This window comes from Chenopodium album, chromosome 25 (assembly GCF_948465745.1).
Source record: "Chenopodium album chromosome 25, dcCheAlbu1.1, whole genome shotgun sequence".
In the NCBI taxonomy this organism is placed as follows: domain Eukaryota; kingdom Viridiplantae; phylum Streptophyta; class Magnoliopsida; order Caryophyllales; family Amaranthaceae; genus Chenopodium; species Chenopodium album.
Window position 1 is genome coordinate 13,716,834 of NC_137858.1, and position 17,117 is coordinate 13,733,950.

The 17,117-nt window shown below is 35.0% G+C and overlaps 2 protein-coding genes across 2 annotated transcripts; one reads left to right on the top strand and one right to left on the bottom strand.

Moving 5' to 3' along the window:
* Nucleotides 1–1,062: 1,062 nt before the first annotated feature.
* LOC145614908 (protein SET DOMAIN GROUP 41-like) lies at nt 1,063–8,814 on the top strand. The gene is made up of 5 exons (XM_081669978.1): nt 1,063–1,858; nt 1,960–2,002; nt 2,093–2,193; nt 4,735–4,833; nt 7,674–8,814. Exons 1-5 carry the CDS (start codon nt 1,154–1,156, stop codon nt 8,631–8,633), a joined length of 1,908 nt encoding a protein of 635 aa, XP_081526104.1. The 5' UTR covers nt 1,063–1,153; the 3' UTR covers nt 8,634–8,814.
* A 2,807-nt stretch (nt 8,815–11,621) lies between these two features.
* On the bottom strand, nt 11,622–12,509 carry LOC145613736 (uncharacterized). The gene has a single exon (XM_081668802.1). The coding sequence runs from the start codon at nt 12,507–12,509 to the stop codon at nt 11,622–11,624; it is 888 nt and encodes a 295-aa protein (XP_081524928.1).
* Nucleotides 12,510–17,117: the final 4,608 nt, after the last annotated feature.

Genomic DNA, 17,117 nt, shown 5'->3' on the forward strand with positions numbered 1-17,117 from the left:
TGTTCCCTACCTAGTTCATAATTAATCAAAATAACTGTAGTCTGCATTGTTTCAACGGGTTTTTACAGACACAAATTGTGCTGTTTGTGCTTTGCCTTTACTTCTTTGTTGGGTAACTAAAGTAATAATACTTTCTCCGTTAACTATTATTTGCAACAAAGGGGGTGTTTGCGGACTCCTAGACAAAATTTGTTTGTGATTGTAAAATGGAGAGAGAAAAAGTTGGGTGCATGTGATGAGGAGAGATAGAGAGAAATGGTAACCTAAGGACAGAAAACATTTGTTGCACATAATAATTAGCATCCATTTATAGTATATGTTGCAAATAATAGTTAACGGAGGAAGTAATGTGAAATTAAAAGTTTACAATCATAGTAAGGCATTATTGACAACATTGTAATAATAATTTATACTATTGACAAATGTTCACAGTCGAAGAACTTTTAGAAACAAAGGGATGTCTCAATTTGACCATATTTTTCTTTTTCTACTTTTATATGTACACATAAATATTAGGATACGAGTAACAAATAGCCTTAATTTTCAATTTGTCAAACCTTCAAAATGTTAAATGAGGCCCTATCATTGCCTATGGTTTAAAAAAACCCGACCCAATAACCTGACAAAGAACCTATTTAAACCTTTAAATGGAAATTGATTTTGGTACACACTAGCGCAATTGATTTTGACACACCTCTATGTAAGAGCACAATTTTATATATTTTTCTCACATAAAGGCCATCAATTAGTGACGTGCCAAAATCAATTTCCGTTTAATTAAAGGGGCTCTACTCTCTATTGCTAAGTTGTACCAACAAGGCAACAAAAAATAGTGCTTCAGACTTCCTATGTACAAGTAGGGGTGGCAATTCGGGTCAGCGGGTCGGGTTCGGGTTATATTTTCGGGTCAAATTCGGGTTGTGCTTAGAAACTATAAAAAATAGTTTAAAACTTAATATTATTACAATATACTGGTATGAAATTTTGGTCAAATCAAGTCGAATTTGGGTTGTTCGGGTCCGAGTCGGGTCGGGTTTCTCTCAGTAACTTCGGGTCGGGTCGGGTCAGGGATTCCCAGCCCTATGTACAAGTAGTAGTAACTGTATTTCCCGGGAACACAAGAACTCAAAAACCAGAAACCCCAAAAAAAACCATGGAAATGAGAGCAAAAGAAAACATCCCAATATCAAAAGACATAACACCACCATTACCACCTCTAGCTTTCTCTCTCTACAACTCTTCTCTCTCCTCCCACTGCTCCTCCTGCTCCCTCCCTCTCCCCTCTCCTCCCACTACCACCACCGCAACCTTCCTCCACTACTGCTCCAATGGCGGCTGCTCCTCCGCCATTGATGCATCTCTCCACTCCCTCTCCGGCGAACACCACCTTTTCTCTCTCCTCAACTCCACCCCTTCTCTCTTCCCTCACTCCGACTCCTCCGACCTCCGCCTCTCTCTCCGCCTCCTCCACCTCCTCTCTTCTCACTCCCACTCCCCCTCTCCTCGCCTCTTCGGTCTCCTCACTAATCGAGATCAATTTCGGGGTTCATCTAGGGTTAGGGTTGGAGCTAGGGTTATGGCTATGGCGCGCGCGATCAGGGATGGTCGAGATTCCGATTTTGATGATTGTGAGTTGGAGGAGGCTGTTTTGTGTTTGGTGATTACTAATGCTGTTGAAATTAATATTAATGGTGTTAGGGTTGGAATTGGGGTTTATGATTTGGGTTTCTCTTGGATCAATCATAGTTGTTCTCCCAATTCGTGTTTTCGGTTTGTTCCGGTTTCGGAGGAGGGTGCTCATGATCATGATTTGTCGTCGGCGGCAATGCGGATTTTCCCTTGTGGTGATGCAGCTCATGTATTTGTTTGTTTTGGTGTTTTTGAATTGGGTTTTGTGATAATGTTGTTGATTTTATTTTGGGGTGTAATTATAGTGTTATTTTGTGGTTTTATATGCAGATGGAAGATAGAGGTGATTGGGCTACTTGTGATTTGGCTAAAGGTTAGTTTTTTAATGGAAAAAGGTTTTGTATTTGGTGATTGAGTTTATTGTAGAATGTTGATTGATTTTGTTGATTTGAATGAGATGTAGGAGTTGGGAATTATGGTCCGAGAATAATTGTTAGAAGTATTAAGGGAATTCAAAGAGGGGAGGAGGTGACAATCACATATACCGATTTGTTGAAGCCTACGGTACACTTCTCCTAACGTTGTTGATGATCACTTCTTCCTTCCTATATTGTGTTGCATTTGTTTGGAATGAAAGTATATGCATTGGTGTGACGAATGACATATCATATTTTGGTGATGTTGAAGATAGATTAGTGGTACTTTTAAGCTAGTACTGTTGATTATGCCAAATTTGGGAGTTAATAATGTATAAATGGCTAAATTAAATAACGTATTTGGCATTGTAATCCTATAATAATAGAATAACAAAACTTTTTACGGCTAATATACTGTTTATAATGGCATTGAAGAACATGTGGCAAAATTATAGTATGATTGAATATTGTATGCAAAAGAGCTGAACAGTTTGATTAAAGTAAAAGACATTGTCTACAGTTATTTAACAAAGAGGAATTCTAAGTATGAGAATTTGTTTATATTTGTATTCAAAGATTTATTTCTAATATCTTTGTGGTATTCACTTAGGAGTGCGCTAATTATGTTTTAAGGGAATGTCATAAACAATGTGTGTTGAACTTTTCTTTTGCAATATATTTTTGGTCAGTTGTATGGGATGGTCTAGCAAAGAGTGTAGGGAAGTTATAATTAAGTGGATCCTGCATCCTTGAGAAGGTTGGTTGATGGGATAAACAGTTTCATGATATTGAAAATGCTGAAAGACTTAATTTTAGGTTCCTGAACAAATTTAGAACTTGATAATAACGAAATCACAAACATGTTAATTGTTCCAAGCGGCTTATGATTTTATGCATAAGCTAGGAAGAATTATGCAATGAACTTGACACAAAAAATGCAGGGAGAATAGGCATTTGTTAGATAGATGAAGCAACAGGTAGGAAAGAAGATATAGAGGCAGCATTATATGCACTTATACAGCATATATCTTAGCAAGGGATGTTGGTATCAGGAAAGGGGTCAGAGCTCAGAGGGGTAGGGGCATGGGTTTTTCCGTTTTTGAATAAACTATATGGACAAGTAATGGGCTGTTATGTAATAATTATGGCCATCTCATTTATTTGGAAGAGTTCTGTAAAAAAATAGGTTGGTTTTAATCATGCATGGAAAGGATTAAGGGAATAACTGTAGTAAAGAAACATGAAGCATTTGACTGTGGCAAAGGAGCTTGCTATGTTTTGTGCATCATTATGCTATTTTAAAGATACATTATAAAGAAAAGTACTTCCCAGTATCCTCTAGGTCTGAGCTGTAATCATGGATCCGAAACAGGATATTAGATTTTATCAATCAGCAAAGGCAGAAAGCTTGTTCCATAATCTTGCAGCATTGGAATACTGAGTGCTGGAAACTTCTTTGTGGTTCCAGTTCTTGATCATCTAGAAGATATGTTTTTAGAAAAGGTGTGAGGTCAAGAGGAAATTGGGTGGAAATATTTTAGAAACCTATGCTAGGTTAAGACCTTGAATTCCTTTTTTTTTTTTTTTTTTTTTTCCTGTAGCAAATTTACAATTTAATGAATGTATGATGCAGATTAAGGTTCTCTTATGCTATATTACTCTGTCTTGGGTACTTGTATCATAAACCGTTTCAAGTCCAAGTGTCTGAATCTGATTTCATTGAATTTTGCCATATTTTTGACCCAGAATGAAGTATCAAAATGTCTACTCTCATGTTGGATTATCAAAGATCTGACACAGGTCCTTGAGATGAAATGTAGAGTTCCAGTAAGATAGCTCATATAGTATAACACTAGGAATTGAAGCCTGTGCCCCTACAATCAATATAATTAGAGAGATGAGGTGATAACTGGAGGAATGCAGCGCCCCCTATAGGCCTTTGGTAGCATGTTTTTATTCTTGATGAAAATGTAACATTGACTAAGAAGCCGGTATTGTGTTTTGGTGAAAGTGTCAAATTATTTGATGAGCATGATTGGGATTCAAACAAAGTATCCTTTTTACACGGCAGTAAAATTACTAATCAAAGTGCGTATGAGTTCTGAGTTTGTGAATTGTGAGTAGTAATTGCATATTTTGGGTCAAGAGAGTATTTTCTGGTACAATCTTATAGTGAGATTACTAATCCCTGCTGCCGCAGCTGTACAAAGATGTTATGAACCCAGTTTCCAGAATGCCGTTGTCATGATGTTGATCCGGCTTCTGCGTCTACAAATATGATTATATGAACACAAGCACAGAAATACTAAGAGATGTTTGAGAGAATAAGGGGGGCTATTTGATCAATGCAGAAAGGATTTCTTACAAGCTGTAACTTCTGGTTACAAATCTCCAAAATTGGTGGCTTTAGGTCACCTCTCATTACCCAATTTCTACAAACATAAGCTGCCTATTTCCTTCCTCCCTTGTCCTTTTTATATGTAGATAATTCACTCAGCAAAAGCCAAAAGCACAAGTAACAAACAAATTTGAGATGTAAAATTCGTATTTTGTCGTGTTATCTTCTATTTTTGTTGGTTTTGCTGATTCATGTTATTCTTCTCTAAAAATTATTAGAACACAGATTCTCCCTAATATTCTTTGGATCTTTGCAAATCTGTGCTATAATTGCTTTCTGTCAATTTTGTAGGCGCTGAGGCAATCAGAGTTGTTGCTGGAATACAAATTCTTGTGTAGTTGTAAACGGTGTAGCGCAGTACCTCACGATTATGTTGATCATGCTCTGGAGGTAGGTCTATTTTTCAAGAAGCACTTTTATTTTCTAAGGTTGCTGCTACAATTTGTATAAAACTTGCATGGCTTTGTTGAGTTTGTTCTGTTATGCCTAACGACGAGCATGTCATTTAGTACTGGTTCTAGAAATTTAAGGATGCCAAATCAGAGAGATAACATATGTATGGCATGGTTGACCTCAGTGATTGAATCACCAGTACACAAAATGTTATATGTATGTTATCTCTGCGTTTCTCAGATATTACCCGAAATGCTATACAAGTGGACTATCATTAAGGATTCCTTGCGTTTTTATATGAAGTATACATTTCCTTTTCAGTAACCTTTTTACCTACATTTGATTTGTCTCATACATCGTTGAAATATTGTATTACATGATTTACAAGACAAGCTCCTAAAAATATTTGTTTGTCCAAGTTATCATCTCATTAATAACATGCATGTGTACAATGAGTCTAAATTCACCTTAGCGAGTAGAGACATGTTAGCCTAGATTATGGATAAGGATTGACTGCAGGTGTAAAGCCATGGATCTGATTTTCATGATGCATAATTCAATGATACATGGATTCATTGGGTGATTCAGAAATTTATCATGAGTTCATAGCATGGCTCTTTAAAATCCTACTAATTGCCTACAGTGATATTTGTGAAAGAAATTTATTATGTGAAAAGGTCAGATTAATAAATAAGTGACCTTGTTTATGTGGTGAAAATAATAAGACCTGTTCACATGAAAATAGGTGTTCAAATTCTTTAGTAAAAAATTCTCTAGTTTTGACAGTTTTCATGACATTATAGGATTACACCTTGTTTTGAAGGTGATTGAGAGATATAATAATCAGAGAAAAGAAAATATCTAAAAAAGGAGCTGGTAGTAAAGAATTAAGGAGAAGGGAAGATGAAAGGATGGAGACTTATTTCACATCTAGCTGGGAAATAATACTGACAAGCAGCTTGGTCTACCATTGGTGAGTAATTAGGTGATGGATTAGTACTTCACCTCAAACCAATGCTTTAGTGTCTTGATTGAAGGTTTTGTGAATTTGTCTTTCAATCGACAGATTTAGGGGTTTTTGTTTTCTGACATTAGATATGAATTTATTTCTAAGTTAAGGCCCCTTCAATGGAAGTTTAGTGGTGAGGACTGAGGGTCAGTAAATCCTTTCAGGGTCCAACACATCTAGGTAGGGCCTCATTTAGGATTTTGCAGGACATGCAATATGGCTCTTTTTAGATATATACAATATTAAATATAGATGATGTAACCACCTTTACAGGGCTTGGTGTAGCAAGTGTGTCAGTTGTCAAAAGAAGAATAAGTACTTGTTTCTAGGAGCATCAGGAAACATGAGTGGTTATGTATCTACTTCTTCTGTCTTTCATATTATTTCTACTCTATGTCGGCCCTTAGGCAATGTATATGTAATGGTCTCTTACATAAAATCCCTTGTCTCTGTTGTGAGGAGATATTTCTTCGCATCAGTTGTTTTTTCTACTTTGGTCAAGCCCCAAATGTAAGCAAGTGACGTTGTTATCTACCATCTATCACTGAGGATTGGATCCTGGGGGGTGGGAGATGTGATAATCAAGGACAAAGTATGTACTATGTAGCCGTTGGATTAGAGAGTGGTAAAAAAATTAACACAAGTATGAAGAAAATTTCAACACAATTACTTTAGAGCAAGTCTTAGACAGTTGAGACACATAGGATGGAAGTAAATAAGAAGAAACCCAAGTGGAACTCAGAACAGGTTTTCCAAGACTTGGTGTGGTAATGGGCAATAGGAAACTTGAGCAGTTTGAGGAGTGATCCAGCACAAGTAAAAGTAACAACTACAAGTACAAGCCAACTTTCACAGTACAGTTTGGTATTAGGAAGAAAGTATGCTAGAATGCGTCTGCATGACTACCCCTTTGGTCAAATATGAGTGGAATAACTGGTCTAATTGAGTTCCAAAGGAAATGGGAAATTGATTTGCGAAGGATGGACAAGATAGTAAACACCCCCATTTAAATTGGTTGTAGTTTCTAACTGGGTGCTTTCACCACAAAATTAGAAACAAATGACTAAGGTATTAGTGGGTTTTTTTTTTTTTTTTTTTTTTTTTTCATTTTGTAATGGCTTCTTTCACTTATGAAGGAGGTGAGTTGATTTTGTTATGGTGAAGATTATGGATGGCCAAAAATTCAATTCAGTCTAACAGATGGTGCAAGTTGAGTTCTCTATAATTTGATAGGATAGAATGAAAATCACAATATATGTATATCTACGATTTATGGGTCAAATTCCACGCATTAATTTCTATTGTTAAAGGATTAGTCAAACAAGACGACGTTTAGGGATGGAGAGAGCACGTAAGTATGTAATATTTATATGCTGGATGTATCATTAGAAATGAATTGAAGATGAAAAAAAAAATTATCCATACTTTATAATCAAGCATTAATCTAAAAGCTGCTCTAAGGAGTATGAGGCATGAGCATGGTTATAACCATAAGCCTATCAGATACAACTATACAAGTGTTTGGTGTAGTACCTCTGTACCTGGATTGTCTGTAGTCAACCAATGAATTACTTAATTCAGTCATATATAGCTGGATGTTTCATAACTTGTCGAACTGTTGGTATTTTACCAAATAGGCAAGTAGTTTGTTTGAATTTCTCTAATGTAATGCTATAATTTGCCTCCACAATCGATAATACTGCCTTACTTTTGAACATGGTGGCACCTCCTTTGGTTTCCCATAGGAGCTTTGCCTTTGTCAATATTCCTTTGTTTAGAAGCAATCTTGCTTACCAAGGAAAGATTGAAATATGTCTTACTTTTTCAGGAGATATTTTGTGCCAAACTTACCAAAGGTTGCTCAAAAACTCTGGACAATGATTACAAGGAACAAGCGGTTGAATTATTGAGTGATATGTTGGACAGTACTGTAGAGGAGTATATGGAGGTAGGTGATCCTGTATCATGCTGTGAGAAGCTCGAAGGACTCTTTTCTGAAGGCCTGTTAAATCAACATTTGGAGCAACCTAAAGGAGATTTTGCTGTAGATGTTAAGTTGTCACCCTTTCATTATCTCTCTTTGAACGCATACACTACATTAATTTCTACATACAAGATGCGTGCTAATTTGAGTGTCGAAATGGACAACCTGAGCATTGGCATGAGCAGAACTAGTGCAGCATACAGCTTGCTGCTTGCTGGTGCAACACACCATCTTTTTCTGTCTGAGCCATCTTTGATTGCTTCTGCTGCGACTTTCTGGATAGATGCTGGACAATCCTTACTATCTATTGGCTGTCCAATTTGGAATTCTCTTGCGAATGGCGAGTTGCGAAATCTTTCACCTGCTCCTGATGTGAATTGCTGTGGGTGCTCCTTGATGGATAAATTTAAGTCCCACTACATTACTCAAACTCAAAATAAGTTTTTTAATCACACTACTCAAGAATTTCACAAATGTACATCAATTATCACTCCAAAGGTTTGGAGCTTCTTAATTCAAGATTGCAAAAACATGAAAAATGTTAAAGATCCCATTGATTTCACCTGGTTTCAAGTTATGAGGACTTTTGATGATACTTGGTCACAGCAAGCTGAGTTCAATTTATGTCATGGAAGTGAGAACAAAGTTCTTAGCGAATGTGTATCAGGCAACGAGTCCATAGATGTAAGGAGAGCTATCATTAAACTAGGTGTGCATTGTTTGTTGTATGGTGGCTTTTTGTCAAGCATTTGCTATGGTCATTCGTGTAGCACTCGATTGATACGAAATGTGATTCGGATATGATCATTTAACACCAGCTATATGTATGACTGTACAATGGAATACATTGAGCATTTTTGGATAGATTGGGATTACAAGAACACTTCGGCCATGACTCCAAAAGTTCGACCCAATATTTTGGTTAGACCGACGTTATGCCCTGACGTCCAAATCACAGTTGAGAATCTTTTTGTTGGAGCTTTAGGCTAAATATTTAGTGCAGTTACCATTCAGATTTGATTCCTCATTCGGATCAAATTTGATATTGAGACAGCCTTTTTAGTGTCATACTATTTCAAGTCAGGGATTGGCGGATGCATGACACTTTTGACACCTGACCTGGGGGGAGTTATTAGAACATTGAGCTGATGCTGGCCCAATACTCCTTTCTGCTTTTGGCATCTTTGATAAGGATTTAGTGTAGTTGATACAGAGATTCAATATGTCAGCTGTCAAGTAAATTCAGGGCAGCACTGATCAAGCACAGAACTTCAGAGCTGTGGATTTGTATGATTTCTGTGAGGTATAAATGTACAATCTTACTGCATATGCTTTCACTTCTGATTATGGTCTGCATAAGTGTGCCAACTTCATGGTGAGTGAGTGTGTAGTGTGTTGGGATAACCCATTTGATGGATTATGCTCTATTGTGCTGTCCTGTTGTAGCAATTTGGGAAACTGGTGTCTGTTAGAGGTGTTTCAGGAGTTAGAGGAGGAGACGAGAAAGCAGGTTATGGTGTTATGTTGGGCCGTTAGGGGAGCTCGTTGCAAGGGTGTTAGATAGCATGATTGGTACACCCCCTCTGCTACAGTGCTACTGCTGCTTATGATAGGCTTATTGTCGACATGATCTCAACAAAACCTTTTTTGCACCGTCTTGCTACTCTGCACTTTCTGCAGTGGGTAAAGGTTAATGTTAATGCTGATTTACACAGCTCGGTTGGGGTGGGTATTGATGTTGTACTCCAGGATGATAGTCAGCTCTGTGTGCTTTAGTGTGCAAATTTCAGAAGCTAAGACAGTCTTGGTGGGCATGAAACTAGCAGCTGAGTTTGGTAATCAAGTAGTGAAGTAGTGGTAAAAGCAATTAACAACTGAGAAGCAGAGATGGCTCATTCCATCTTCTTATGTAAGATGTTCACTTTAATACTGTATGCTTTTAGTTATCTTGAATTTTCGTAAGAAGGAAGAGATATATAGTTGTTTATGAGTTAGCTTGTATATTTTTTGTGGGAGATTGGTAGATGACTAGATGGTAGTTGTTTGAGGATTTTCCCTCGTCGTTGGTTTGTAATCAATTATCAAATGATTTGCAGATAAGTATACTATTTTTTCCCCTAGGATTTTTTTTTTTTTTTGTTTGTTTGTTTGTTTTTTTTTTTTAATAAACAATATTAAATCCAATATTAGTAGAGAATTTAAGATCAAAGTTTGTATAAATAATGTAAAATTTAAACTGTTACAAGTTTTACAAAACAGTGGTGTAATAAACTACGAATAATAATGTTACAGAAAAAAGCAATTGTAATTGGGCAAAGGGCATGAAGGTATGGGCTGTAATTCTGTAAACAATGCCTAAACTACTAATGTTGTAAAAGATCTCATATAAGATATATCGATGAATAATCATAGTTAATTAGTTATTACGAATGTTTCTACTCTATATCTATTCTAGTAAAATAATTTACTAAACCTAAAGACGTAAAGAGCACAATTTTTAAAAGTTAGACAATAAATTATTAGAAAAAAATTCACAAAAACTACCGGCTTATATATATGTATGTATGTATTATGCTTACAATGACTTTTATGAACATGTCCTACATTGCCTCTATATTGAGACTTCATAGGTAAGTTCACTTTAACTTTTAGTGGCTTATTGTGAAGCACAAGTTCCTGATCCACTCAACAAAAGAAGATATTTCAAATATCTGGTATCTTGATTCTAGAAGCTCTCTTATTAGCATTTGTTAATTAGTAAAAGAGAAGTTAGTTGGGTGAGTAAATGACGAAATAGATGTTGATATGCATTGATTTTGTTATGTGGGTCATATGGATATCCGTTTAGCACAATAGCATCCTAGATTTGAGTTGTGCTTATCTTTCATAATAGGAGATCGTATAGCCATAGGCCAAACTGTTCAACATGTTGTGTCATGTTATGACTATTGTCGATCTCTTGTTGGTCGAAATACATTAGACACAATAGCATCCTAGATTAGTGTTGTGCTTAACTGCTTATTTTTTATTAAAAGGGTCTCATATGATCATAAGCCAAACTGTTTCAACATGTTGTGTCATGTTCGGACTATTGTCGATCCCTTATTGGTCGAAATACATTGGTTGACATGTTTGTTGCCCTATTATGCCGAGTTCATTTCAACTTTGAATTAATATCCTTACATAACCCATCAACATGCCTCTTGTGTCATGTCAGTTTTATAACAAACTAGTGTCATACCAAGCCGATTTTGTGTCGTGCCTAATCTGCCCTTGTACCAACCCAACCCGACCCACGCACAACTTTAATCGTGAGTAACTGAGTATGATATTTTGGGAGTGCATAGACGTGGCATCACGTCTCTACTTTCAAATGAATTGTTGAGTTCCCTACCACTTGAGAAGTATTCATGCAGTTTGACAGTTGACAGTTTCTTTATTTAATTAATTTGGAAGATACAGTTGACAGTTAAGAAATTAAGACCAACAATTGTATTTGCCGTATTCGTTACAATAATACAGGTGGATCCACGGGTTTGGACATTGAAGACATAGATTAGCTTAGCAAGTGATTAGACTTTTATAATGTTTGTAATACATGTGGCAATACAAAATCTTCCATAATTTTATTTATTTATTTATTTATTTATTTATTTTTTTTTTTTGGGAAACCATAATACAAGTATATCTTAATCAATGTAATTAATCATATTTTCTCTTTATTTTTTAAAAAAATTGAAAGTATGATTATGATACTAGTATTGTCAAGGATACACTTTGATCTCATCATAATTAAGTGAGAGCTTGGATACCACGACCTCCACGCCCCCCACCCGGGAAGCCATGAAGCTGATAGCAATTGTCCTTATCATGACCAGACCTTTTACAATAAGTACACTCAATCCGTTCGGTAGTTAGACCGGAAGCCGTACCTGTTGCATTAAAACCAACAGTCGTAGAGGAAGAGGTCTCATGTGCCTTAGACACAGATTGCTTACGCTCATCAGCAACAACTTTAGCATAAGCAGCATTCATAGAAGGCAAAGGATCACTCATCAACAAAGTAGACACAACAGAACCAAACTTCTTAGGATCCAAACCAAGACAAAACTGATGCAACAATTCATTCTCATGCAACTTAGCATATTCTTTCGTAGCGGAACAAGTACAAGTAGGCAATTTCACATAGCTAGACAATAAATTCTGCAATTTATTCAATTCACCATAATAAACTGCAACAGAACGACCTCTTTGCTTACAATCAGCAATATCATGTTTCAATTCAAAAATACGAGGACCGTTACCAAGAGAATAACGATCACGCAAATCATCCCATAAAGTTTTAGCATCATCAGGAATAATAATAGTAGAGCGAATAGAAACATCAAGAGTATTATAAATCCAAGCAACAACAGTAGAATTAACAATACCCCACTGACGAAAATCTGGATGCTTGGGATCGGGTTGAACAATAGAGCCATCAACAAACCCGAGCTTGTTCTTGGACCGAAGGTTGTTGCGAATTGACCTCGACCACTCCTCGTAGTTGTCGACGGTAAGCAACATTGGACAAATCACCAATTGAGAGCCCTCACTAGGATGAAGGTAGTAATCGGTGAACGGCTCATACTTAGAAGGAGGATTAGGAGGAGGAGGAGGTGTGTCATCGTTACCCGACATCGCACCAAATTAAGAGTGAAAATAAAACCACAACACAGAAAGCACAACACCACGACACACACACCTCACTGCCTTACGACCTTGCTGTTGCAACACACACACCACACTGCCGCAATGCACAACACCACACTCCACACCACGACACACTGCTGCAGCACACTCCACAAGCACGCCACATACCAGCACAGCGCACACACCAAAAATCAGCAGCACGCCAAGCAGCGCACCACACTCACACGCAGCACACACACAAATGTGCACCACACACAGATTCGAGCACCACAAATCGTAGCACCCAAACAAACCAAGAACGAAATCGAATTAGGGATGACTGAAACCCTAAAAAAAATCGTTCTAAAAAAACGAAATTGAAATTGAAGAAACAATTTCAATAAGAAAAACAAATCGGAAGCCAAATCTCACACAAAAATAAAAAACTAAATTTGCGGAATTTAGAAATAAACCAAGGATCGAAAGAAAATCTCTAGAAATTAGAGAGGCTGTGATACCATGTTAAACTCAAGAAATATTGGAGAAAACGGCTTAGCCTTCTGTATTCTATTAATCACGAATATATACCAAAATACAATAGAATACCTAACTTGCCTAAAACTCCTAAACAAGATAAACTTTCCAAATATACAATATTAACAAATATAACAAACCAAACTCTAATAGATTAATGATGAGTAATGATCCACCTATATGGGAGAAAAGCAACCAGGGAGGCCCATATAGTTTGGACATTTTACTGTCCTTGATTTTTTTTTTTTTAATGTTAAATTTTATTATTATTATTATTATTATTATTATTATTATTATGAATTTTTTATTTTATTATTATTATTATTATTATTATGAATTTTATTATTATTATTATTATTATTATGAATTTTTTATTTTTTCTTTTAGAAAAGGATATGTTAAGTTTACATAACATGATCTAATTTTTCAAATAGTTTAAACATGTATTATTATTACGCTGCATAACTTTGTTATTAGATCATATTATATGATGTACCATATTCTTCCAAAAGAGAATCCTTAAATTATAGGCAAAATTGGCCTCAACACTTTGAACTATTGCTTAAGTGCACTCAGCACCTTATACTTTGCTTAGTAGCTAAAACACCAAAAACTAATAACTTGGGTGCAAAAAGCAACTTTAGTGAGTTTTCCGGCCACAATTCTCGTCTTAAGGGCCTAGATTAAAATTAATAGTTCAGAGTGTTGAGGCCAATTTTGCCTAAATTATACTAGCATATTCTTACTTTCAAGTGTTTTTATTTGACACATGAAGATGAGATTTAAAACAATAATCATTCTTTAATGTTAAATTATTTGATATATAAAGAGTATGATGCATATCATTCAAATAATGCATAATCTTTGGTGTAAAATAATAATCTTCTCTACTTCCTATGTTTTCATTGTAAAAATATATTGTAATTAAGGGTAACAACAAAAAGTTTAAAAACACAGAGTATACCAAATTTAATCGGTCATGATAGCAAAAATTCAAGAGAAGTTTAACTATTCCAAACCTCTAAAAAGAGTGTTTGGTTAGTGGAGTGAGATATGAGAGATAGGTTTGAATTAAAAGCATACTCTGAAAAGCAAGTTGCATGAGTTTTAAGAAGAGATAGAGGTTTGTGTATATAATGAAGAAACGACTAGCTATACTTGTATATGATTATATCCTAAAGTTGTTCACAGTTATTCTCTAATTTTAAGAATGACTACCATAGAATTTTAATTGAAGAAAAGCTTAGGTTGAGAAAGAATTTTGAACCCAAAAGGCTATTTTTGAAAAAAAAAAAAAAAAACTAAGAGTGACCGAACATTAGTTAGGCCTTGTTTTGTTCATCTTATTTTTACCTGTTTCAGAAAAAAATAAAATCAGATCAGATCAGAAAAGGTAAATTCATATTAGATTATCATTTTATGTGCAGTTTTTTTTATCGCTAAATATCTTTAATTTCGTAATGGAACAAATTATGAAAATCATATATTAATCAAATACACATTATTATGAATCTAACTAGCTAACACCCCACTTGATTTATTTTTTCCATATAGATTATCGTATATTTAAGGTCAAAGTTTGGTCAAATCTGACATTCAGATCAAACCAGACCAGATCAGATCAGTTCAGATAAACAAAAATAAGGTGAATTAAACAAGTCCTTATTCTCATTGCTCTAATAGCTCACAATGAACTAGGTAATAGTTGCCCTAAGTTACATCCACATTTTTCAACTAAAAAGGATCATAAAGCAACTAAGGGTCTGTTCATATTTACTTAATTTCAATTCAGTTCAGTTCAGTTCAGCTCCAATCAGTTCAGTTCAGTTCAGTTCAGTTCCAATCAGTTCAGTTCAGTTCAGTTCAGTTCCAATCAGTTCAGTTCAGTTCAGTTCAGTTCAGCTCTTAATTTCCCTCTCACATAAAATATTCATTTCAGCTTAATTCAGTTCAGTTCAGTTCAGTTCAGTTCCAATCAGTTCAGTTCAGTTCAGTTCAGTTCCAATCAGTTCAGTTCAGTTCAGTTCAGCTCCAATCAGTTCAGTTCAGTTCAGTTCAGCTCAGTTCAGTAAATATGAACAGGCCCTAAATACTAACATCAATTTACAAAATTGTTCATTCACACAAATGGCTAATTAATTAGCTAATACAATCAATTAAACACTAACTGTTAGTTATAGAGTAATCAAACAGCTAATAGCTATATAACCTCGAATAAAAGGTGATACAATTTCGATAAAGCTAAACTTAGGGCCTGTTCATATTTACTGAACTGAGCTGAACTGAACTGAACTGAACTGAACTGAACTGATTGGAGCTGAACTGAACTGAACTGAACTGATTGGAACTGAACTGAACTGAACTGAACTGATTGGAACTGAACTGAACTGAACTGAACTGAATTAAGCTGAAATGAATATTTTATGTGAGAGGGAAATTAAGAGCTGAACTGAACTGAACTGATTGGAACTGAACTGAACTGAACTGAACTGATTGGAACTGAACTGAACTGAACTGAACTGAACTGATTGGAGCTGAACTGAACTGAACTGAACTGAAATTAAGTAAATATGAACAGGCCCTTATACAGCATAAACAACTACCTTTAACTTCTTTATTTTTTATTTTTATTTTTATTTTTATTTTTTTGAGGAAAACTACCTTTTATTTCTTTAAGAATACAATGACGTTGTATGTCCCTATCCAAATCCTGAATTCACAATTTCTTTCTTAATATTGTTAGATGTAACGCGTAAGATAAGTGTACAAAGTTATACCAATTACAATTTGCTTTAATTTGTTGAAAGATCAGATGTTGCCGACAGTGGGCCAGTCACCAAAGTTCAATGAGATTGGGTAATACCACCGTCCAATTATGTCTTTTTTGTGTTAAAGAGATTTGACAAAAATTAGAGGAATACCACACAGTTTTATATGTGCCACCGTAAAGTTTACTTCGCTAGTGTTATGGGAGTTACTTAATTAGTGTTAAAAGGGATTATTTCGTCAGTATTATAAGGGTTTTACCCTTAGAAATTTAGTTTGTTTTGCCCTTAAAATTATCTAATTTCAAGTTTTCAAAATATCTTTGGATATTAAAGCACAGGATCATACGAAACCTCGTGTCACATTTTCCTTGTTTCATCGCTACTTTTACCATTATTGTTATTATTGAAGAGGTATTGTATCCTACATTCCTACTCCTACAAAATAAACCTTAGACCATTAATGCATGATTCATGCTGACTAATTTACTTTTCTCACACGATAATGTGATAGCTAACTTTTTTTTACAAAAATTATAATTTAATTTGTAAAAGATGAATATATTAATCAGGCTTTTACTAAAACTTATGTTGTTAGAATATGCCTTGAATCAATTTAGTTTTCATCAAGTCATTAAGTGATGTCACGGGGGTTATGTAATGTGAACTATTAGGCCTATTTTTTGATCCCTTGCGTTTTTGTGTAGGAAGTAATATATAAACTTCTTGTGTTTTAATTTAATCATAGTACTATAATTTGTAAAATTACCGAGATCATAATACTCTCCATCTTTTCACTTGTATGTGGATATAATTAGTCGTTAGAGATATACTATGTAATTGAAACGGAAAATATTATATTTCAATATTGATTACGTAGCATATATTAGGATTAGTTAACACTAACTTTTCTTTAGTAAATCAAATAAAATATTCCTTTGTTGATTTTTGTTAACATTTAATTAATTTCTTGCATTTATTTATACAACAATATGTCATTAATTGAAGCCCTACTCTACTAGGGTTGGACTGTCCATAAGAGCGAGGGGTAAGACCCCGAACATGAATACTCCGTATAAAATTTTAATGATATCATAAATTATTTTGAATAACCAAAATATAAAATATTTCATGCGTATATTTATTGAAAACTACTTGTAACTAACAATAACGAATTATAACTAACCATCATTGGATTCATTGTATGGTGCATATTTGTTAAGATAATATTAGGAAATTTTGTATCATATCTTTAGATTTCCTATTTATGTTAATATTCTATCTTATTCCTAATTATGTTAGGGTTAGGAATATCTTG